We start from the raw sequence: 23472 nt of genomic DNA, 5'->3' as shown, positions 1-23472 counted from the left end.
CACCTGTATTGGTTTGGTGATGTGATGAAATTGTGATGAATATGTAAGTGTACTTAAAAAACGTCTTGTCTTTTGATCCCACTGAACTATGAAAAATGTAGCCTTGCTGTAAATGTTTGATTGAAAAATGCATCCCTCCCATCAGTCTCTGAGATTCTGACATGGTTGGTGTAGGCTAGCCAATGAGAACAATGGTGAGCTCTGACTGCTGGAGCACTTATGATAAAATCACAGCTATACTTAGTAGAAGATGGAAGATCGTAATCATTAGCCATGAAAACTTTCACTGTAAATGGTAAATGTTTTTAGTTTGTCCCATGTGTAGCTGGAATTTTCATCATCAAGGCAGTGTACACAGGTAGGACTGAGCAGTGACCATTGATTGTGACAGGTGTAGTTTTGGGCAGAAACATTATGGTTCAAACAACCTCACCGCTACAAGGTTCACCACCACAGATCCAGGGCTGCCTTGGTCCATTTTCCTCACAACTGCAAGGTGTCCACGTTTCGGGAGAGTCACCAATGGCCACCTTCCTGTGAACTGGAGCCTCACCGGCCTGCAGTTTCCTCATCTTGGATATTCACCGCACGCAATTCTTACCAACCGTTGGTGCCTCTCCGGGAATGCATTAACCATGCCTCATCGTTGGTGCCTGAAAGGCATTACGCCAATGGCGTTTTTAAGAAATTCATTTCCCTGTGTACTTAGTAGGTTTTGTCGGCATCTTTGCCATGGGGTTTGGAGTGTAGAAAGGACTGAGATAACGGTATCAAATGGGTTTAAATTTCTTCCACATATTTTTGCATTCTGGTTGGGCTATGGTCACTGGATGATTAAAGCCATCTGATGTTTACATGCACCCAGGAAGTGCATTGTCTCTGGTTACATCCAAGCTTAAATTTTTCCCCTTCAGCGCATTCGCTTTAAAGTAGCTGAAGGAGTTTTTTTTCTACTTATCTTCTTGGATTTGTTTATATTCAAGCCAACAAAATATTGTCCTTTTGGCTAAACTTATGTAACTGTTCCTGCGCTGCCCAGTTCGGCAACTATAATTGATTCTGAAGCAAGAAACACTATAAATAAAAGACCTGTATTACACAGTTTAGTCAGCTTGGTAATTTAATTATTTGTATGCAGCGCACAGATTTTTTTTTTATAACCAATTCCATGTTTCGTTTTTCTCCTGAGAGACGGATTCTCTGCCTGCCCTGCAGGTTGGAACATTGATTGTGCAGCTTTGAAGATGTAATAATACATTTCATATGCTCCCTTGGGTAATTGTAAATATAAAAATAGGTTGGCTTTGGCTGTGTTATCAGGGAGCCTACGGCCTTTGATCTGGTCTGTGCTGAGGTAAACAGAACCTCTCTGCATAGAAACAAATTCCCAGTCATGAAGTCTCCAACTGGTTACAGTGCATTGTGGGTTTCATTTCATCAATGTTTTCTGCAGGCCTTCCGCAGGACTTGACACTTTTTCCACTGCTGTTCAAAACAGAGTTAATTGGCTTCAGTATCATTGTCAATATGTGAATGTTTGCTCTATTAATTTTCTCTGTCGGGTGTGCAATTGCCCTACTGCTTATTCTCTGTTTGTGTTTCCATGAACCGCTTGGATTTGTATGGGAGACTGTGCTGCAGTGTAGAACTCTCGAATATGATATATCTATGGAATACAGACTTTGCTTATTACATTTAAATTTTTTATATGTCAAATAAGGGTTTGTAGCCTAATGGTTAATGTATTTGACAGGGACCCGAAAGGTTGGTGGTTCAATCTCCAGTGTAGCCACAATAAAATCTGCACAGCTGTTGGGGCCCTTGAGCAAGGCCCTTAACCCCAAATTTCCCCAGACAAAGCATTCCTGTTTTCAACCATAGTGGAGAAGTGTAATCGCCTACAGCGACTGTGCCCCGGTAAAACCTCTCTCTCTCACCCGCCATCTGTCCCATTTCTGCTCTGTCATGAATCTGTAATATATACCACAATATTACCTTGGGTCTTTTCCATATTTAAGTCACTTGGCCCACTGATGTGACCGGGGTTTTAAATCTGCTCTATGTGCAATATTGAGAGTGTAAATTCCAGCTCAAATCTCCCCACTGCTTAGGGGTGAAGCCCAGACACACAGCTTGGCAATAACCTTGTGCAAACAGCACCAGGATGAATGGGCAGGCTCAATTATCTGGCCCCTCGACCCATCTGCAATATATTTTTATTCTTCCATTTGCAAGCTCTTATTTTGATTTAACACTTTCCCTCCCTACTTAAATTTGCTTGACCTGACTGGGGAAAACAGGTCTGATTTACTGTAGTTTTCCTCAACTGACCTAAGGATGTGACGACTTTGGATAATGGTAAAGTAAGACACTAGATGACAAAAAGGCTAGCATGGGCTAGCTTGATCGGCATGAACAGGGCCTGCCCTGTTGCTGATTTTTCTCTGAATTGACGGATAACGTTTAGACATCATTGTGCTTTGTGTTAATGTCACTTCTGTTTGCAAGCTTTTCTGAAGTACAAAAGATGTCATTTCTATTCGGTATTATTGAAGTAAACTGAAGGTATTCCAAGCCTTTGAAAGCCTGCACTGCAAACTTGTGTGCAAACACACGTGTGTGTAATCTCAGCCCACTGTGCGTTTCCATTACAACTCTCTCATCCTCTCAAGCGTAAACCGGTAAATGAAATGCGCAAAGCAACAATGGCCCGCTGGGTTTTAAGTACAGGTTAGCTGGCATGAACATAAACTGTGAACGGAGTTCACAGAAGGTATTTGAAACCCCGGACGGTAAATTCCTGGATGTAGATTAATATTGTAAAGGCAGTCCATCGCATTCCCACGTGACACCCCGCCGACTCTGAGCATTCATCACCACGGCGATAGCGGTGAAGGCTGCCTGGAGGCTCCAGGCGGGGACTGGGCTGTTTTCCCCCGCGCGTGGTCCCTGTCCCCCTGCCACTCACAGTCACGCGCAAACGGCCGCCAAAAAAGGTGAAAAAGCCAGATAAATTGATTTGCTTGTTTATTTATCTGACAAGCACTTTTTTTTCTTCTCTGAGGAACCGTTTGCGATGCTCACGATTCAGTTAACTTATCTTCAGCCTCGCATTCGCTCCAGCTGTTATCTCTCTCTCCTTTCTTGTCTGACCCTAAAATGCGTACAGTACACACACGCCATATAGTTGTGATTTGGACTAGGCAGAAGCTGAATCTTAATCTAATTTCTGTGTTTGGTGCTTATGCAGAGCCATATGTGTCTAATCAGCCTTTGGGCTTTTCCTCCAGTTTGCTGTGACCAATCGGCACGGCAGAACGTCTCGTTAGGTTCTGTGCCGAGCCTGCCCGTCCACCCCGGTGTTTTTAATTGCACCCTCATCGCCGTCTGCCGCGGGGCCCTTGCCTTGAACTGCGAAAGCTCTCTGCCTTCAGATTAACTGAAATAGGTTTGTCACGGTGTTAATATTTTTTTAAAAGACCGTTGCCTGGTGGTGGAAGCAATTGTGGAGGGGGGCGGGGGGGGCGGGTGGGTCGGCTCCCACTGAGTTGAGTCGATTCACAGTCAAAGCCTAATTTAAAAAAATTGCACAACACCAGTAGCACTCTGTTACTGTAACTAGCATATTCGCCTTTAGCACAATCTGCAATAAAGGACAGCTTTAACAAAACCTTTGCTTCAATATTTAATTACACTGATCTTTGTGATTAATATTTGTGCGTGCGGGGTATGTGCATGTATTTTATGTAATGTCGATAAAATGTGCACCATTTTGTTAATGACAAAATCCTGGTATTGTCCGTGTGGAGCTGTCTATCTCAGTGTACACTCAAGCCGTTTAAACCGAACACACATCAATAAGCAAGTTCGTAGCAGGGGTGTGCAAGATTCTTCAACAGGTTGCTGATTACAATCTGCTGATTTTGTCACTGCAAATAAAACCACTTTGCTCTTCAGGGGGCACACACAGGAAGTAGACAGATGGGTTGTCTGGACCCGAGAGGACAGCATCCTGTACGGATGTCAGTCTGCTTGCTGGTTTTATTCCAGACAATTACCTTAGTTTTAGTTTTCTGACGGCTATGTAAACTGGTTTACTCCTGTACTTGAGTACAGTCAAATCTTCAGGATACACTTGTAGTCTGTTGCTGGAACTGTTGCTTATACAGTACACATGTCAATTCAAGATATGGTTGAGCAAATTCAATAATTAAGTTGGCACATTATTATCAAAGCGATCTGCCCTTGTTGTGCTGTAGGGTCTGCCAGACCCCCATGGCAGTCAGTTTCAGTAGCATTCTCACTGGGAGTAAAGCCCAGCCGATATGGTCGGTGCTCGGTGCCCAGAGGGAACAGGTTGTGCCAACACTCTGTACAGAAATGCACCTTATCTTATGAAAGTAGAAAGTTCAAAAGTCCAGGGAAGTTTAAAACACTTTCTGAACATAACTACCAATAAACTTTCCCACAGTTCCTGGCCCTGCAGGACATTATTGCATTTCCTATCTCTCTGTGGGAGAGACAGAGGTTCCCATTTGTGGAAACTCACTGTGTAACCATCTTCCTGCCAGCACAGTTGTTCTGGTTTAATTGGTTCTCTCTCTCTCTCTCTCTCTCTCTCTCTCTCTCTCTCTCTCTCTCTCTCTCTCTCTCTCTCTCATGCACTTGCTTGCTCTTGCTCTGCCACAGATGCACAGACACTCAGTGACCACTTTATTAGGTACTTTCTAGTACCAGGCTGGGCCTCCCTTTGCATTATTTGTGGCATGGATTCAACAGGTGCTGGAAACATTTATTCTGAGATTCTCATCCATGTTGATGTGATGGCATCATGCAGTTGCTGCAGATGTTTTGGCTGCACAATATTGCTGCAAATCTTCTGTTCCACCACATCCCAAAGGTGCTCTATTGGATTGAGATCTGGTGACTCAGGCCTTTGGGGTACGCTGAACTAATTGTCTTGTTTGTGGAACCAGATTGAGATGTGTGCCTTGGCATGGAGCATTATCCTGCTGGATGTAGTTATCAGAAGATGGGTAGGCACATAGTCAGCAACAATATTCGGGCTGTGGCATTTAAATAATGTTCAATTTGTGTTAATGGGCCAAATATCTGCCAAGAAAACATTCCCTACGCAATTACAACACCACCACCAGCCTGAACCGGTGACAAAAGGGCAGGCTGGATTCATGTTGTTTACGTCACATTCTGACCCTACCATCTACATGTCCCACTCCTGTTCTTAGCTGACAGGAGTGGAACCCGGTGTGGTGTTCTACTGCTGTAGGTTCGAGGTGTTGTGTGTCCTGCATAGCACTGTTGTAACTCGTGGTTATTTCATTTACTGTTGCCTTCCTATCAGCTTGAACCAGTTTGGTCAATCTCCTCTGACCTCTCATTAACAAGGTGTTTTTGCCACCAGGACTGCCACTCTCTGGATGGTTTTTTTCACACCATTCTCTGTAAGTTCTAGAGACTGTTATGTGTGAAAATCCCAGGAGATCTGCAGTTTCCCCACCCCTTCTGGCTTGAACAATCATTCCACGGTCAAAGTTAGATCACATTTCTTCCCCATTGTGATATTTGCGGCCTGTAGCTTAGTGGTTAAGGTAAATGACTGGAACACACAAGGTTGGTGGTTCTAATCCCGGTGTAGCCACAATAAGATCCGCACAGCCGTTGGGCCCTTGAGCAAGGGCCTTAACCCTGCACCAGGTGAGGATTGTCTCCTGCTTAGTCTAATCAACTGTACGTCGCTCTGGTTAAGAGCGTCTGCCCAATGCCAATAATGTAATGTAATGTAAATTTGGTCTGAACCTCTTTGGCCCTGTGAATGTGGGCACTGCCATTAAAGGGGATTGAATTGCAGGGAGATGACATGGGTTGATGTTGATTGTAATTTATGGGTGGGTGTCAGTGATCCCCACCCCCCTGCATGGCTATTATTGTGGATACCTGGAAACTGCTGCATCATATGAATGAACACATTTAGCCTCTCAGCGTGATGAATATAACCGTGATAATGGATGCTGCCCACAGAGACAGGCAACTACGTTACCATGAATTACTGAGAGGCTCTGCCCGCTGGCTCCTGATCAATGACACAGGATGGTGCGGTGCACTCAGAACATATTAAAAATCAACTTTCCGCCATCAACGATTTCCGCCGCTTTATTGATGGCCCCTGATGTTTGTCAGACTGTCTGCATGCCAATAAGCTTCTTTCTTGTTAGAGCCCGAGCTACACTCAGACTGGGGGGGGGAAATGGGAAAATTTTACTTAAAATTTATCTGAAAGTGGCAACCAGTATAAAGCAAATTTAGTCGGCTGCACGGTGGTGAGCCCCACCACGGAGCTGTGGCCCGGTAAACTTTACTTATACACAGTGAGGGATGATGGGTAATGCATTTAGGCACCGTGAATAATTACGTTAATAACAAAAGGGTATTTTTAGTGAACTGTGTTGCCGTTCTAAAATTTGTGAAAGCCTCAAATTTTCCAGCCTCTCACTGGCTACTTGCAGCCTGCACGGTACCATGCTGTGTTTAAATGGCTGCACCTCTTTCCTTTGCCCTTGAAGCACAGTTTGCCTCCGCCAGTCTGTTATTACAGAGAGGGAAAATGCGGCCCAGGCACACAATCACTGTCCTTTTAGGGTCACTGGAGCCAGCCTCTCCGTGCTCATTTCACCTGAATTCTCCAACCGCCGGGGCGCATTTAACCACTGTGCCCCGCGGTGGTAAGCTTTAGTTTCTTCATAAGAACTAAACTAAATTGAGTAACGCCAGAGAAAACGGTTTGCTTTGTTAGTTTGTACCTAACATTTATTAATCTGCCTTGGCCATTGTTTTTTCATGGATGCACATCCAGCTGAATACGTTGCTGGATGAGCATGCTCCATTTTAAAATGTTACTTTCTCGTACGTTGGGAACCATAAAAAAAATCACTACCTACCCTTTGTGTGAAATAAAATAGAAATGGATTCCAAGGAATACTCCAGGTGCATTTTTGTATTATTTATGTATCTTGTATGCATCTCCTGTGTGTCCCTGATGGGGCTTCAGTGTTATAGTTTAACTGCTGTGGATGGCAGTGTTGAAGTGTTGATATCTAATCATGCCATGTTCTCACAAATAATTACATTTGCACAGATACACATTAAATATGTCAACCCAATCACTGAAATTAAGCTGGATAAAATTGCCTGCGCTCAAACTATTGCTCCCTAATGCTGACAAGGTTTTCCTTCATTGTGTCTGACAAAGGTTTTTACATTTCCCCACTGAGTAGGAATCCGATTATTAAATTACGCAGGTGAAAAATTTGTATTCATGAAATGTTCGAGGCTTTGCTGGCATTAACACTCACTCGAATGTTGTTTCAAGTGAGTGGCCTGCTTATAAACATCTCTCTAACTAATGTGAGCGTTTGAAACATGAGGAAACGGGAAACACACCATGCAGCAGAGATTGCGAAGGGATTATGGATTCGTTTAGGTTTCTTTTCAGTAACGGGACGTTTATTTAACCTGATCTGAAGTCTTATGAGATTTCAGAGCTCCCATGTTTCCCGCTGTCTTTACTCAGCTGCTCGTACCTTTGGGATTTTGTAACGAGCCCCATTCAGGGCGAAACAATTGTTATTCTCACGGAGGTGTAGACTGTGTGTTCAGTCCCGCCTTCACTGAACAGCATGATTGAGTTTGGGGATCAGAGTGTTTAGGACCCGTTTCCCCCAGGAGTCCCATGCTGAATATTAGGGTTAAACGCTGGCTTGTCTCCTCATTAGCAAATGATATCTGCATTGCGATGATTTCTGACAAAATTAAAATGAAAATGAAATAGAAAAATTAAGCTCCGTTCGGACACAGCCGTACCAAAAGACGAAGCTGTCATCAGATCTCATCTGCTCTCTCAGATGTTCAGGTGGAGAAAAGAGAAGTCCGCTTTTCCTTACGCTTCCGTGCCTCCCACTGTAAGTGCCACCTTCTTTGGCTATCTGATGGCAGGCAGACGGTATCCAGGTACTGTGCCTCATTACCGAGGGATAGTTGAAAATGAGTCACATACCTGGAGTCGGCAGGTGGTTATGAGGTGCTTGTGCCCGGCCCATCTCTCGGAAGCCCTATTGTGATCTAATTTTCAGGGCCAGGCCGTCTGGGTTAGTGCGTGGGTGAAATGGCAGTCGAGGGTTGTCAGGCGACACAGGCAGGCCTGCTCTCTAAGCCCTGAGTTTATCCCTCAGATCCGTCAACCTTGTAGTGCCGTGGGATGTGCTACCTTGGCCTTCCCAGCTTAATGAGGGACACTGCCTCACTACTTTTCAGATTCCTTATTATGGCAGTGGTTTGAGGAACCGGTCCTAGAAATGTCACACAGTTATCCATCATAAAACTCTCTAAAAATACTTTGTTTCCTGGAAACACAACACAAATGCAATTAATCGACCATCACAGGCATTAATTACATTTTGTGTTTATTGGAAGGGGAAGGAACATGCTAATAGAAGTTTGCGAACCCTGGTGTCCAGCCAAATTCCCACCTAACTCCTTCTGGCCACCTAATCATCCCCTACATTAGATTGCCTATGCCGTCCCTTGCATTTCCTAACCTGAGTGGTTACCCGGGTCATCACCGCAAATACCCTGGTTAAATAAAGGTTAAGTTAGTAGTAATACAGATTTACTGTGTTACACATTTATAGGTGAATATCCATTATCCCTGTAAACATGTAATTGGTGGTTTAACAGGAATGAACTTCAGTGCTTTTGAAAGCAAACCACAAATGTTCATGAGGATGATAGTCAGGCACTAGTATTACGCAGCCTTGTCATTGTTTAATTCTATGTTTTATAATGTTTTGTTTATAAAATCTTCAGAATAGAATAGAATAGTAGGGTTTTTACAAGAAAATCACATTTCCAAGGCACTGCTGTACATCTTTGCTACTGAAGTAATGAATATGTGTTTGATGATGAAGTTGTAGCCTTCAGATACTCTGGGCCAGTGTCTTGCGTTGTAGTTGTGCTCATTAATAATGCTGTCAAATCACTCATGCATTTTGCACTTTGTGCCTGTTTTCTAAATTAGATATTGTGATGCGGTTGTTCACCTTGATATACCTTCCAGTGTCATAATTGAGTTATGCTTATGATTAGCCATGCAGCTCATATGAAGTGCAAATGCTCTACTAATTGGCTTGAACTACGCAAAGGCCAGTGTTCTCCGTTTTACCTTGCCTTCAATCAGTGATTAACTCATAGGATACCCAATGGTATACTAGTATGCAGAATTTTTACTTTATAAATATTATAAAAGAAACATGCTCAGTCATACTATGACACTCTTGCAACCTGTGTCTATGTACACTAAACTGTTCTACACTAAGTGTTCTACACTGTTCTAAAAACTCCTCGGGCCTGAGCTGGATTTGCGAGAGATTAGCCTTGATGGCTAACCATTAATGAAGTGGCTGACCAGCTTTCAGTAATATTAATTAGCTGCTGCATTATAAATGTAATTAAATTCTGTTTTGTACATCAGCTTGCTAGCCGTGGGTCCCACTGGCTCTATTACTGGGTCCCACTGCACAGTACTGCTTATATTTTTGGGAGATTCTCCCCGTGTATTTATTCTCCAGGGCAGGATGCTTGTGCCTAAATCCAAAAGACTCCCAGACTCTCAGAAGACTGATAAACATAAAAAACAACACTGAATTGATGCCTTTGTGAGTATATTTGCTTATGTTTAAGAATTATGCAGGTAGAGCTAACTTAATACAAACGGGAGTAATGTCAGTTAAATAGCTTGCTAAAATGGCCTGTGGAAAGCGACTACTAAAGCTGATCATTTTTCTTGGCTTATTGCTATCCCGGCACAAGGTCGTCTGCAACGGAGAGGTGGGGTTGTGAATGTTTTTGTATGAGTCAGTTTTGAAATTGCTGTACAGTGCCCAATGGATAATAAAGTATAAATTGTCATTAGCTAACAGTTGCACTATTCGAGAGTTTATAGTCTGGTAGCTCCCAGTCAAGTTCAGTTTTAACTGCGATTTTGAATATAGATTTTCAGTTAACATTTCAGTTGCGTATGCCAGTATGTCCTCGGTGGTTTGTCAAATAAAATGAGTTTATGCACTATCGCAGGTACAAGAAATTATAATTTATCAAGACTGTTGTTCAGGTGAATGTAATTTTCTGTTCCCAGAAAGCTTTTATCGCATTTGTGTGAAACGCATGTTTGATATTTTTGACCAAAAAATCTGTTTCACCTTGTTGAAATGCATCCAATATACTTTCCATGGGTTGCTAATGGGTGGCTTTCATCTTGGCCTCTGTGCTTCAGAACTAATGCTGCCTGTCATGTTCCCCCATGTACTGTGAGCACCATAATTGTGGCTTGACGGTGTTTGTTGCTGCTATTGCTCTCTTGACCGTTAGAAGTCCAAAATTACCTATTATATCTTTAAGCTAACTAGCAAAATTGTATTGTAACAAAGGAAAGTGCCCCAGGACAAATAACCCATCTTAACACAGCTATATCTACAATGGTATCTGGCAGGAAATCCAAAGAAAGAGAAAAAGGTCTTCCCTTATTCAGTTCTGTCAATTATGTTTCAGTCTCTGCAAATCTAAACTTGCAGCGTGGCAGTAGGTCAGGTTGTTCAGTTCTGGACATCACAAGATGACAGGAAGTGTCCTTTTATGTCTAAGTCACTGTCACTTAGCCTTTGAAAGAGCCTGCGTAGCCTTGATGAAGATGGCTAATAAACGCCTGTAAAAGGCCAGACAGGGAGCCAAGGCTCTTTATTGGGTCTTTACATGAACTGATAGCGACAATAAATCTCCTGTACCGTTAGATCTTTTTTTGTTTGTCTTTTGGTAATGAGGTTACCTTTTTTCCTTGTTTCTCGTTCCAGCAGTGGTGAAATTAAAAATAAAGTCCGGTCTTTCTTGGCAGACATAATTCTTATCAGAATGTCATTTAAAAAAAATTTAAAAAGAGAGAAATGTCACTTTATTAAGTGATTAACAGTGTAGTTAGCAGTTATATAATGTATGTCACATAATTGAATGTTGTTTTTTAAAGCATTATTATTATTGTTGTTGATATTTGTTATTACTGTTGTTGTTGTTGTTGTTGATGTCGGATGGCTCAATTTCATTTATACCTCGGGTTGTTCACAGCGTGCTCTTGCCTGTCAGAATGGCTTACCAGCGTCCGTTAATAAATCTGCCCAGACTGTAATTATGAGCTCAGTGCATCCCCTGGGAGGTATTCTGTGTGTGCTGTGTTTATCTCACATTTGCACCACCTTCAACAGGGTTCATCCTACTAATGAACTAACGGCCAAGCTGAACATTGCGGCCAAGCTAAATGGCCGTTTCTCCAGCTTTCACTCTTTCCAAGCTCATTCCTTCCATTTCTGTGTCGATCTAGTTTGGCCCTGATTGAGTACATTGCATGTCTCTTACTTAATCAAACTCTAAACCCCAGGGTGCCGCTGGAGTTTTGTGCTGCTCAGAAGCAGGGGAGCTTGGGTGGTTACGGGTTACTGGCAACAATTACAATCACACTAGTTTGTCACAATTTGAGCCATTTCCAGGTATTGTTAGATGCACATCTAATAAGGAGGGGGGAAGTCTTATTGCTTATGGAATGTCAAACACAGAGAGGCAGAGAATTCTGATTGTGTATCCAAAATAAAATTTTAATTGGCACTGCTTTAGGTAACTAACTTGCCCTAAGTCATTTAGAAAAAGAAACAATGCTTGTTGATGTGTATTTTTCTGTGCCAAATGTTTTTCTCACTTTAGAGATATATTTGTATTTTTCTTATTAGTTTTTTTTAATTTAGCTTGTTCCCCTTGATGAAAACTGGCACAGGTGCAGTATCTGCCAAATGCTTGATCCTGAAGGGGTTTTAAGGTTGTAATCACTACAGACTGGTGATAGAACAGTATCATCAGGAGACCATGTAATTACAGTAACATACATTATTATGGATTGTTGTTGTGACAGTCAATCAATTAATATTGTTTGCTTTATTAGTATTTCAATCCAATCCTCTGCTCTACATGGTTCCACAGGTCAAAGGAACAGATTTGTACTAATTATATAAAATCATTTGTGGAGGCTTTTTTATCCCTTGCCATTTTTTAATCATCACGGGATTTGCAAAGGGTATGTTTTGAACAACAGGCGTAATACCAAAGGGAGGATAAAATCAAATATTTGTAATTATATTTCGCAGCTTACCCAGGGAAGCCTCTACCTTCAATATTTGAAATTCCTTTGAACAGTTTGAACACTTTTAATTGAACATTTTCTGTATTAGGTTTTCCATTTAAATAAAATATGTCTGTCAGGCAAAAAGGCATGTTATTTCTAAAGCCTTAGGTTGGTTTAATTTTCAGGGGAGCTGCAGTGCTTACATTCATGTGATAAATAAATAAATAAATGAGCAGAAAAATAAATAGAAGAAATTATTGTCTGAATTGTACTCGCGTGAGGGAAAGAATATACAGGAATTAAGTTCTTGTCACTCTGAGAGTAATCCATATGTGAAATAGACCGGCATTTTCGCCACATGGTGTATTCATTGTTGTTGCTATGGAGCTGCGGGGAGATTGAACCAGAGCGAAGTTTGAAATGGAGATTCAGAGGAGACAGCAAGTGCATTGGCAGCACAGCAACCATCCGCGAGAAACGCGGTTCACGGGTTTGCCCGCACGCCGCCTGAAAAAGTGACACACATCGGTTTGCACATGGGCACAGCTCTTAGCGACATAACGCTAAGACTCCTCTCTCTGCCACTGCACTCCAGTCCATTCCCTGCTGAAGTTACCCTGCAAAATTGAACATCGCAAAACTCTTTGAGGTTGAGCGGTCGTGTGGTCTCTCGGCCTGCCCTGCTTTCGGGGCTGTTTGCTCGATTGGAATTGGCCCCTCACCTTACCCTGCTCTCCTCCCCAACAGGTGGATGACATCCTCGGAGAAGAGAGCGACAATGAGAGTGAAGGTGGAGGAAAAGAGGAGCGGTTGGAAGGGGAAGGGGAAGAAGAGGGCGAGGCGGAGGCTGGCCCCCAGGTTTCGGACGGAGAGCACAAGAAGGCCCTGGGAACGCTCACCGAGGAAAGGACGGCCACGCCCTCCAGCGACGAAGGCAGTCTGACCGGCAGTGTGCCCAGGTACAGCCGTCTCATTTCAAACCTTGTTAATGCTTTACTTTACAGCCTGTTAATTACAGAGTACTGACTGGGCAAATACCAGGTACTTGTTTGGTAATTATTTTGGTCCTATTGAACGGGCTGTAGAACATACTTGCATTGTACTTGGTACTTATTTGGTAATTACTGACTTTGTTTCATTGTACTTCATAGTACCACTGAAAGTACTAACCTAATAATTGCCGTAGCTGTGTACTTACCCAGTAAGTACTATGTAATTAATGGGCTGTCAAATGAAGCGTTACCCAGACCTCTCACGCCGCCCAACTCATACTCCCAGTTGCTTCACAAATCCTCCCTGAACAAACCAGATGGTCGGTTTTGCTTAACTTGGAAAGTTTTCAGCTATTGTTGAGTCACTAAGCGTTGACTCATTATGTATATTTATAATGGGAGGGCAGAGACGAATAGCCACTGGGAGCGTAGCATGGCGGACGGCTGCAGAACCTCACAGAAGGAACGCAGGGAACTAACCATCTGCTTAGTTTACAGAACATCTGCCGTAGCATTCTGCAGTATTCTCATCTTCACTGTGTACGGCGATGTGGACTGTGCGATACGGGGAACCTCAGTGTTATTCCTTGGACAGTCAGGATAGTTCTGAGACAATGGCAGTTCGATCTGTGAAAATGGTTCAGCAATGACCCGTATCATTCACTACGAGAATGTGCCCTCTTAAACTTACACATCGTGAGGGGTCGCTCACTGTGCAAATAGATTTTGCTGCTGCGCAGGTTCTGGCAGCCAAACTCAGTCCCTGTGGCCAGGTTGGGGAGGTTGCCATGTAACTGCCAGGAGGAGGCAGTCTGCCATATTAGAATGCCGGGCGGCGGTATTTGAAGAGTAGTAATTGACAGGAGGACTTGTTTGTATTTTCCTTTGAGTGATCTGACGCTGCGTCTGTCTAGATTGCCCTGGCCTCCTCTAGACACCTACATACATTTATAAACTATTAGACAAAGCCATAATAATTGTATTATTAATGAATATTATGGCTTTGATGTGATGCAGCAACTCTGCTGGTCAAAAGGAAAGCAATGCATGTGTCCGGTCAGCAAGGTCTTATTTTCCCTTTAACTGGAAGCTCAATCTAGCGATGTAGCTTCTTTCACAGCATAATTAAATTTATTCATGGAGGAACAAAGAAGAAATGTATGTGCACAAATCAATCAATCAACTAAAAACTTCGCTAACCATTCCCAGTGGCCTCACAAACACACATGGACCAATCAGAACACTCAAAACAGAAACAATACAATGCAATTGTTATAGGTTAAAGCCTGGCCTGTGTTACTAGCCAAAATGACAGGTTAAAGCCACCACTTTGACACCTGTGCCCATGCTAGGAACACTGCAGCCAAGCTTGCGTACCTCTTCAACTCCCCTCTAATACCCCCAGAAGCAAAACCCGGGAATTACTCGGGATGGACACGGCTTGGCTTTGGTATGAAAGGGGGTGGTCCCGGGTTACTCGACCCGAGATTCAAACAAGGAACCTCATTGGTTATGACCGGAGATGCACTATCTACGGTGCTTCATACAAAAGTTCTGGTTACGCCACCTGGTCTAGTAAACAAACCTCAAACAGCAAGCAGCATTTCACAAGCTGAAGCAATGGAGAATTGACAAGATTCTGAAGTGAGAGAGCTTCTGTTGATTTGACGGGAAGAAGAGCTAAGATGACATTTACAGCCACAGTAAAAGATGTGGTTATCTACGGGAATATTTCACGCCTACTTACTGAAAGAGGCAGCCGTCGCTCTGAGAAGCATGTAATGAACAAACTTAAAAGTGAAGAAGCAGTACAGCGAAGTTCACGAGCGGTTTAAAAAGAGGAGTGGAATGGCTGGCCATATGTGACCTGGGCCCTATTTCATATACGTTGCCAACTCGTATAGCCCGATTAGATTGTTGATGTTTTGGCATAAAGTCAGGGCGTTCGGTTTCATAAAGGGATTTAGACTGGTTTTGTGCTGGGACAACAGTGTCTTAAGCACAGACCAACAAAACCCCAGGTTTAAGGTTAGGTTAGGAGGATAACATGTACATAGCCAATATAAATTACCTGCCAAAATCATACTCAGACAGCAGAAATTAGCTCAGCTTTTGTAAGTGAGATTCTTGTCAATGAACGAGCCATCTTTGTAAGAAGAGAATTTTGAATGGAAAGTGTTTTTATTTTATTTTTTATGACTTAGCCTTTTAGGGCTATGTTTATGAGTGCCTCCAATTTAGTCATGGGGGAATAATTTACCTCCAGCAATTAATAGATGTGCACAATGCAAAACTCAATTAATGCTTTTGAGCCTAGTACAGTAAGCACTTCTCACAAGCCTGGCCCAAAGTTTTACAGACAGTTGCATTAACTTGTTAGTTATTAACGTGATCTGCACGTGATCTGCACTTTGTGAAAGATGGGCAGTTTACCACCAAGTGATTCTTTCTTGCTTACTACAATTTTTTGCACATTTGATAGGCCTACTCTCTGTTTTATAGTATTTTTTTTTTTTTTTTTTTTTCTAAAAGCAACCAAAGCATGATGCCAATTTGTCTGCCTTGTTCGTTAGGCTAGGCTATTGACTTCCAGGACATCTCGTTCGTTGAGAACAACTGTTCATCCATTGAAAATGTCTGAGGCTTCTCGGCAAAGTTATAAACCTATTCACCCGCAATTATTCATCCCCACTCTAAAGTCGCCATCACCATCATGCTCCAACATTTCACTGTACATACTTGTTTGAGCATGTGACAGTCTCTTTAATCTTGACACTATTGTAATGAATGCATGAATGCCCACCAGAGAAGTGGTACCCAGGTGCAAAAGTGCCATTCTCTCCTCTGCCGCATTATTGAACAACACGTATTGAGACAAATCGCTCAATGAATCTGTTGCAACCATTTCCTGACACATAATCACTGAAAATTCCCTCATTACAATAGTAATGACATTGATGACTTTAGGGTGGGGATGGATAATTGTGGGTTCTTTACAGGGAAGGGATACGCTGAATTCATGACTGAAAATCTTTCATTTTGCTTTTTTCTTTTTTCAGTTTTGTGTTTTGCACATTTTACAATTTTCTCAATGTGCCTGTGATGTACTTCTTCAATACATTAAATTATTTAACAAACCCATACAAGAACGTTGAAATTGATTCAGTGCGTCTTTTATTTCAAGAAAATAGTTTTGCAACACATGGTTTCACTACCGCTCTACTACTACTGGGGGCGACATGGCTCAGGCAGTAAGAGTAGTCGTCTGGCAGTCGGAGGGTTGCTGGTTCGATCCCCCGCCCGGGCTGTGTCGAGGTGTCCCTGAGCAAGACACCCACCCCCCAAATGCTCCTGACGAGCTGCCTTGCATGGCAGCCAATCGCCGTCGGTGTGTGAGTGTGTTTATGAATGGGTGAATGAGAAGCATCATTTGTACAGCGCTTTGGATAAAGGCGCTATATAAATGCCAACCATTTTACCACTACACATAAAGCCATCTAAAAATACAGTAAACTTCATTCTCAAGACCCAAAATGGAATCACAGTGTATAATAGTAGGCCGGCAACAGAATCCAATAATATGTACATTATTGATCTTTGATTTCTGTAAAGAATGAGAAGCAATAATGCAGAGTTAATTTCAAGTCATAAATGGTAAGAGTACAACATGTTGTTTTTAGCTAGCTAGTCTCTAAGCTAATGTTAGAGTCAACTCACTGGCTTTGTTTACTTCCGTGTTCTAACGGGTTAAGAACAACAACAACTTGCGTCTCTTAGGAAAAAGGTAGCCATCTTGGTCCTCTGCATCAAGGAAAATGTCAGAATTTGCTAGAACTCTGGTGTCATGGGCGCGGCCCGGCCAGCGAATGTAGACGTCCATGAAACTGCTTACCAGAAACTGGTCAACTACATCCTGTAGGATAATTGAGTGTCATCCTTTTCTGTTGTGTAGTATGCAGGATTGTTTCTGGGGGGCAATTATAGGTATATTTGTCCCATTTATGGCTCCAGCATGGCGTAACCATTAATTGTGTAATTGAGAAGCTGCCCGTGTGGAAGGAAGATGAAACGCTGGTACAGAGTGACCAGTGCTTAGCTAACTTTTCACGATATTACATAGAGTTGATGTGTACGGAAGTGATCTTGCACACTTTTTTGAGTCCCGGCCTGGGACATATCCGGGACCATCGTGCGGTGTCAGACCCGGGTCGGGTATATCCCCGGTTTATTTTTGAGAAAGGGGTATAACTATCAGTGTGCTGCTGACCGTTTCCCACACAAAGAGCCTAGCGGTATTAATCCAAAGTCTCCCTGATGAAGCCCTTGTATCCGAGCCATCTTGCAGTATATTTAATCTGCGGGTGCTGAAAGGTCGCTGACCACCGATAGGACTGTAATTTATTTATCGGCGCCTCTTATCTTCTCTCTACACTGGCTCCTAATGCCTGCAGTGAAGTTGTGGCAGCTTTACTGGAAATCCTATTACAGGGGTCTTTTCTCACAGCTTCTTTAAATGGTTTGCTGAAGGCCATTTTTATATGCAAATATAAGACTTGTGTTAGCATTTAACTGTGTGTCCATTATCAGACGACTTATGGTGGTGTTGGTCAAAGGGCTTGACTTTTATTGCCAGAACAAGTACTGGCATTTTTTATTAATTTATTTGGCCATTTGTTTATTTTCAAAAACAGGCCCACGCTAATGTGTTATGCTAAGTGTCAATGCACGTTAGGATTTCAAACACTGGTGGACATCTGAAAGGAAATTAATGCTGTCAAGCCATAGCCTTCCATTTCCTTTTTATTACACTGTGCCTGCTGTCAGTTAGAAGCACCAAAAGAAAGTTCAAGTACCCGCAATACTGGCAAAGGCATTTCTCCGGAGAGAACGCAAGCTCTTGTCTTAGTAGAGGGTGCCTCGGAACACGCAAAGAAAAAACAGTCGTCCTGTATTTGCAGAATTTCTTGAATACATTTTGGAAGCAGTCCAGCCCCCAGTCCTGCCTCCCTCCCCCCAGCCCAGCGAGTGTGCCTAGTTCTGAGCTGGAAGCGTTTGCAGTCTCCCATCTGTGCCTGCATTGCCCCCCTGCCCCGCGTTCGTATGGTCCCCCATTAAACAGTTTGAGTGACACAGAAAGCTCCCCACAGCCCACCTCACTCCGGAATCTTCTGTTTGTCTGTCACTCCCTGTTGCACGTCTCTTTGGAAGAAAAACCTGCCACTGTTTTCAGAGAAGAGGCAGGGAGGCGATTGGAAGGAACAGCGGAGGCTGCGACGCTGTGGTGAACATTGTCTGATTGTTAGATGTGAGGTGAGGTGGGTGGCTCAAAGTGAGGGCACTGGAGAGCGTAGCAGGGGCAGCGAGCCTGGTTTCTGGAGTCCTTCAGACTTAACAGAGTGCAAAGACCTGTTAGTCACCTGTCAATCACTCAAGTCTCTCTCACTTGCCTACCTCTGTCTCCCTGTCTTTCTCGCCTCCTCCTCTAAATCTTATTTCTCTTTCACTCAATTGCTCGCTCATGCTCTCACGCACTCTCTTCCCTTTCTCACTGTCCCACTCTTTCGTTCACAGCCCGTTTGTCCGTTTGCCAGGGCTTGACCCTCGTTCCTTGTGCTCAGACCTCCCACGCTGTGAGACACAGGCTCTGCCCCTGTGTGTGTTTTGAGGAGCGTGCAGTCGTAGCGCTCCATAGCTTCCTGCCACGTCTGGGAAAATGAAAGGGCAAAAAGGACAAAGAACTGGACTGCAAGCACTCTTTCACAGGCTCTCACTCATGTGGCTCAAAGGGTTTGGTGATGACTTTTGCCGCTGTAGTGTAGCTCACCTTCCATTTTACAATGGAGTCTTGCACCAGGCAAAAGTGTGTACTATGCTTGGCCAAGGCATTGCATGTTTTCCAAGACAAGGACTCTGAAGAAATCGACAGTCCACCCAGCATGGGAAGTATGCCCTAAAATTTGGAATAAGAACAAATATTGGATAGTACTTTGATTGTGACAGTATGTGTGCCTGCCACTACAGCACTTTTATTAGAGTTAATGTCTTTGTCAGGTGTAATACAGCATAGTATCCACATACAACTCATGACACTTCAACCCCTCTCATAACCTACAGTTTAGGTAGCTCCGGCTCTGCGTATTGTGTTGCAGTTTTAAATTTACTCTGAAGCACTCCAACAGAATTGCATCTACAAACAAACAGCATTGAAATAACTCATAGAACATCAACTAAATAAACTTGATAGGAATATCTGTTCCTGTTAGACCAATATTTAGTGCAAAATAGCATTATTACAGTCATACTCAAATGTGTTTTATGGTTCTGGTGGTTTTTTTACATTTTATTTTCAAGAGTTTAGTGTTTGTTTCCATTGACATATGTGTATTTTTGTTTTCATTGTCGAGGGAGATTTCAAAAGCCCATCATGGGGTTGGTTCCAGCAACATTGGAAGAGATCCGAAACAGATGTTTGGTTTGCACCAACAAAACTATTTTTCACAGTTTGCGCTCCGCCGTTTCAACAGCACTGCACAGCTCTGCAAATGAAATTCATTAAAGGCTTGTTATTGCCTAAACTCTTCCTAGCGGATCTGGTGGGCAGAGCATCTTTACAGTGCAGTTTTAGACTGCATTACACATTAATGTCCAGCCACATGCTGTTTGTAAATAGCGTTGGAGAAATGGCAGAATGTCACCTCAGAATGCAGGTTATATTGAAAGTAGGCCTACGCCGGCACCGTCTTTCTGTCGGCATGTCTTTAAAGTTAAGATTCTGTTTAAGTTAACCGTATTGGTACAGTAAATGTGCCAGCACATATCTATCAGAGTAGAATGCATGTTTCGCTGTTGCCCCCTCAGACTGCGGCCATTAGTGCCGTTTCCTACATTTAGCTAACGGCAGAAGTGATTAGAGCGCCGTTGGCCTCGCAACAGAGCTCTGGCTTCTGTTTCACTGGGGTAGGAGTGGCTCAACCCATTGAGCTGTCACATAACTGGAAGGGAAACGGCCATAGAAAAATGGCCCACAGTTTTTTCTCTAATTGGCCAATGTGACATGTCATGTGTACAAGGTCATGTTGCCCCTTTCTGAAGATTGTAATTGCTGCCTTTGTATGTTGCAGCTAGCAACAACTGCTAATCTATGTTAAATTAGCTAGCTAGTACTTGACAGCTGCAGCAGTCTTTTTTTCTGTATTTTGCTGCAAGGAGTTAATCTAAGCCATAAAGTTAGCATGCAAAAATAGGTCAATGATCCCATCTACTCCCCAGTTGTAACACAACCTCTTCACCTGTGCCTTGTGGAAACACCTGAAACTGACTACATGTTGGCCACAGCCTGCAAAATCTGTTTACAACACAGCCAATTGTTTATTGTCATCTACCTGAATTCAATTGGTTGACTATTACTGCTAGGAAAGTTCTTTTGTTAATATAATGTATTTAGGACTAAAAAACAGGCGATAGGAAAGTTAGGTTTGAACCCAAGAAGCCTCATAATCTTGTCACAATTAAGGAATTCCAAGCTGGTTATTGAGTGTAAATGTAAATATTCTATCTAACCATGTCATAGTATTATTACAAAATATATTTGTATAAAATAAAAGGTACAATAGGACATTTCTGACTTCTAACGGTCAAGAGAAGAATTGCAGCAACAAACATGCTCAAACCACAACACTGTTTATCCCACCCCTTCTCTGTGAACACCCTGATGTTGAAATGCCATTGGTTGTGGCAATTAGAACCAATTTTCAACCAATGAGCTTGAATTATTGTACAGCTATACAATGTTTTGGTACAGAGTGCCACAACTGCATATTTTGAAACCCGGATTTAAGGACCAGGCAGAGGGTGGGTCAACATGTCAGTGAGCCTTTTTCAATGATAGGAGAGAATTTTGTAAAATGATATTGCCTGTTTCAATTGATAACTGCAGTGTGAGTTTTGTGGCTGTAATTCATGCTGGCGACAATACGCAGTTTAGACAACACTCAGAGAAAAATAATTGCAGGCTCATCAGTAATTCTATTTCCGGGCCATGGCAGCCATCTTGCGGAGGTGCCACTTGTGGAAGAACCTAATTGAATGGGCTTGAATGGAACCACGTGACCATGTTTCCTTTCCAGTTATTAGACAGTTCAATGGCTGAGCCCCTTCATTTAGACGCAAATTGACAGGAAGTGGTTGCTAAGGCAGAAACAGACTGCCATGGAAACGTCCTTTCAAAGCCGTTTTTTTTTCTTCTTCTTTTTTTTTGTAGAATCAGTTCAGCTTCCCGAGCTTGTAAAGCAAAATATTGTCATGAAAGTCTTTCTGTGCAGAGCCGTGGCTCAGAGCTTCTTTAGGGTTTTAAAATGCCAGTTCTGTTGTGCTTCTTATTGTTGGATATTCTCATTCAGGGATTGCTGGGTGTGGTGTGTGGCTGTATGTCACAAAGGTGTTAAACTGGTCACACAGGGCGTGGGCCAAACACTCAATTCTCTTCAAAAGACCTTGTGTTATGCATGTTCAGTAGTGGTTGAAGAAGAGATGGGGTGTGCATTCATGAAAAAGAGCAAATACTTCCCTGGGTTTTTTATTATTATCATTACATTATTATTATTATTTCCCTTTAATGGTTTCCTGAGAGAAATGTATGTTTACAGGGCCTTCTCTCCATTGTCAGTTTGGCATTTTCTCACCTTTCTTCTCTACTCTACCCAGTCCCCAATTTAAAGTAAGAACGTTCAGCTTGATCCTCACCTGTGGTGAACTGGCTTTGTGGTTTGAGTTGCACAATTACTTGGGCATTGAAATGCTGGATAAAGACTGCAAGCTCTTGAGACAGAGTGAAAGAAAGGCCTTATCTTCGGCAACAGAGCAGCCTGCAGAATTCCCATGTGCAACCACTAAAAATATGTCTGAAAATTCTAAAAATGTTTTGGTGGGGACAGAACGTGTCATGAATTTTCCCAAAGTTTGTTTAAATTCAATTGACCAGCCTATTTATAATATACAGTATATTGTTCTGAGTGTAGAGTGATTCTTACAAGATAAATTCATCTGAAATGTTAAGAAAGACTTATCTTTCTTATTATCTCCTGTTGAAATTGTAGAAAGAGTGAAGTTGCCAAGTGCACTGTAATTGGCCAATTAAGGGGGAGGATCTCAGCATCGTTTTCATCAAATCTTCCTTGTCCGTAAGGTGCGAATGCCCCACATATCTCATGTCTGTAACTCCATTTTTCTTCTTGCCGAGCATGAGAAACCGTTAGTCGGTTGCTGAATTATAGATAAATACCAGCAGGAAACCCTGTGAAAAATGTCTGTGTCGTGATGGCGAACTGATGTGGCCTCGTGAGCCATTAATCAAAAGTGACATGCGATTAGTTCCAACTACGTATGGTTTGGAGACGGCCCCACAGTCAGGAGAGAGAAACCGAGGTACTGTTACAGTACCGATTTGCTGTCATCTTCCTCCTCCCCTACAGTACTTATATACATTTTTTCTTTACCAAAGAGCTTCCCATATCCACCATCCATGATTGCAATCAGTTCCCACTAAGGCTCTCCCCCACACTGCGTGGCACTTGATTTCATTTCCATCATTAGTTGAGAGGCCCGATGCCTACGCAGGAAGTCGTGCACTTTCTTCCAATAAAATTAAAGGAGAAAGGTTAAAAGCAAAAGCCGCCTCAAAAGTCTTTTTGTATCACCGCCGCTCAAGCCCCAGCCAAGATAAAAAGCGAAACCGCTCGTGTAAGTGCTATGTTGCGGCAGTAGTCTTACATTTACCGTCAACATTATGACCGTTTTACCGTAATTGTATACATCGAGGTTGAAAAAGATGTTTTGCAAATTGCTGGAAATGCCATAATAATGGACAATATGTTAAGTTCTTTGTCTGCTCTGAGCTGAGCCATTCAGTTCAATCTTTCATAACCAGCCTCAGTGCTCTCCAGGGAAACATAACGGTCATGTCCAACGTCATCAGAAAGAAGCGCAATACTCTGAGGTTGTAGTGAGTGCAAACTGTTCCTCTCTACTCAACTGCCAGCAGATCTCAAGATTGACACTGCCTCAACATTCGGACAATCAGACTTAATTTCCACAGCTGGGGCCAAAGTGCTCGCAAACTACTTACTTCAAAGAAATCTTCAATCAATAGGTGGCATTGAATAGCATATAGTGTCGGTGCTGAAATGAAAAGCACTGAAAGTGCCTGTTCTCGTGTGAATTTGAAATGCATGCCATAGCAGGAAACCCTGT

At 42.7% G+C, this 23472-nt stretch overlaps 1 protein-coding gene across 3 annotated transcripts in view; it reads left to right on the top strand.

Moving 5' to 3' along the window:
- Positions 1-23472, top strand: part of ctdp1 (CTD (carboxy-terminal domain, RNA polymerase II, polypeptide A) phosphatase, subunit 1) — a 102275-nt gene that overhangs the window by 48040 nt on the left and 30763 nt on the right. For all 3 annotated transcript variants that reach the window (XM_061256439.1, XM_061256438.1, XM_061256440.1), the window contains exon 12: positions 12980-13191. In XM_061256439.1, coding sequence (XP_061112423.1) covers positions 12980-13191 — 212 coding nt within the window. The remainder of the gene's footprint in view (positions 1-12979; positions 13192-23472) is intronic.

This window comes from Conger conger, chromosome 9 (assembly GCF_963514075.1).
Source record: "Conger conger chromosome 9, fConCon1.1, whole genome shotgun sequence".
NCBI classification, from domain to species: Eukaryota; Metazoa; Chordata; class Actinopteri; order Anguilliformes; family Congridae; genus Conger; species Conger conger.
This window is presented reverse-complemented; position numbering and strand designations above follow the sequence as displayed.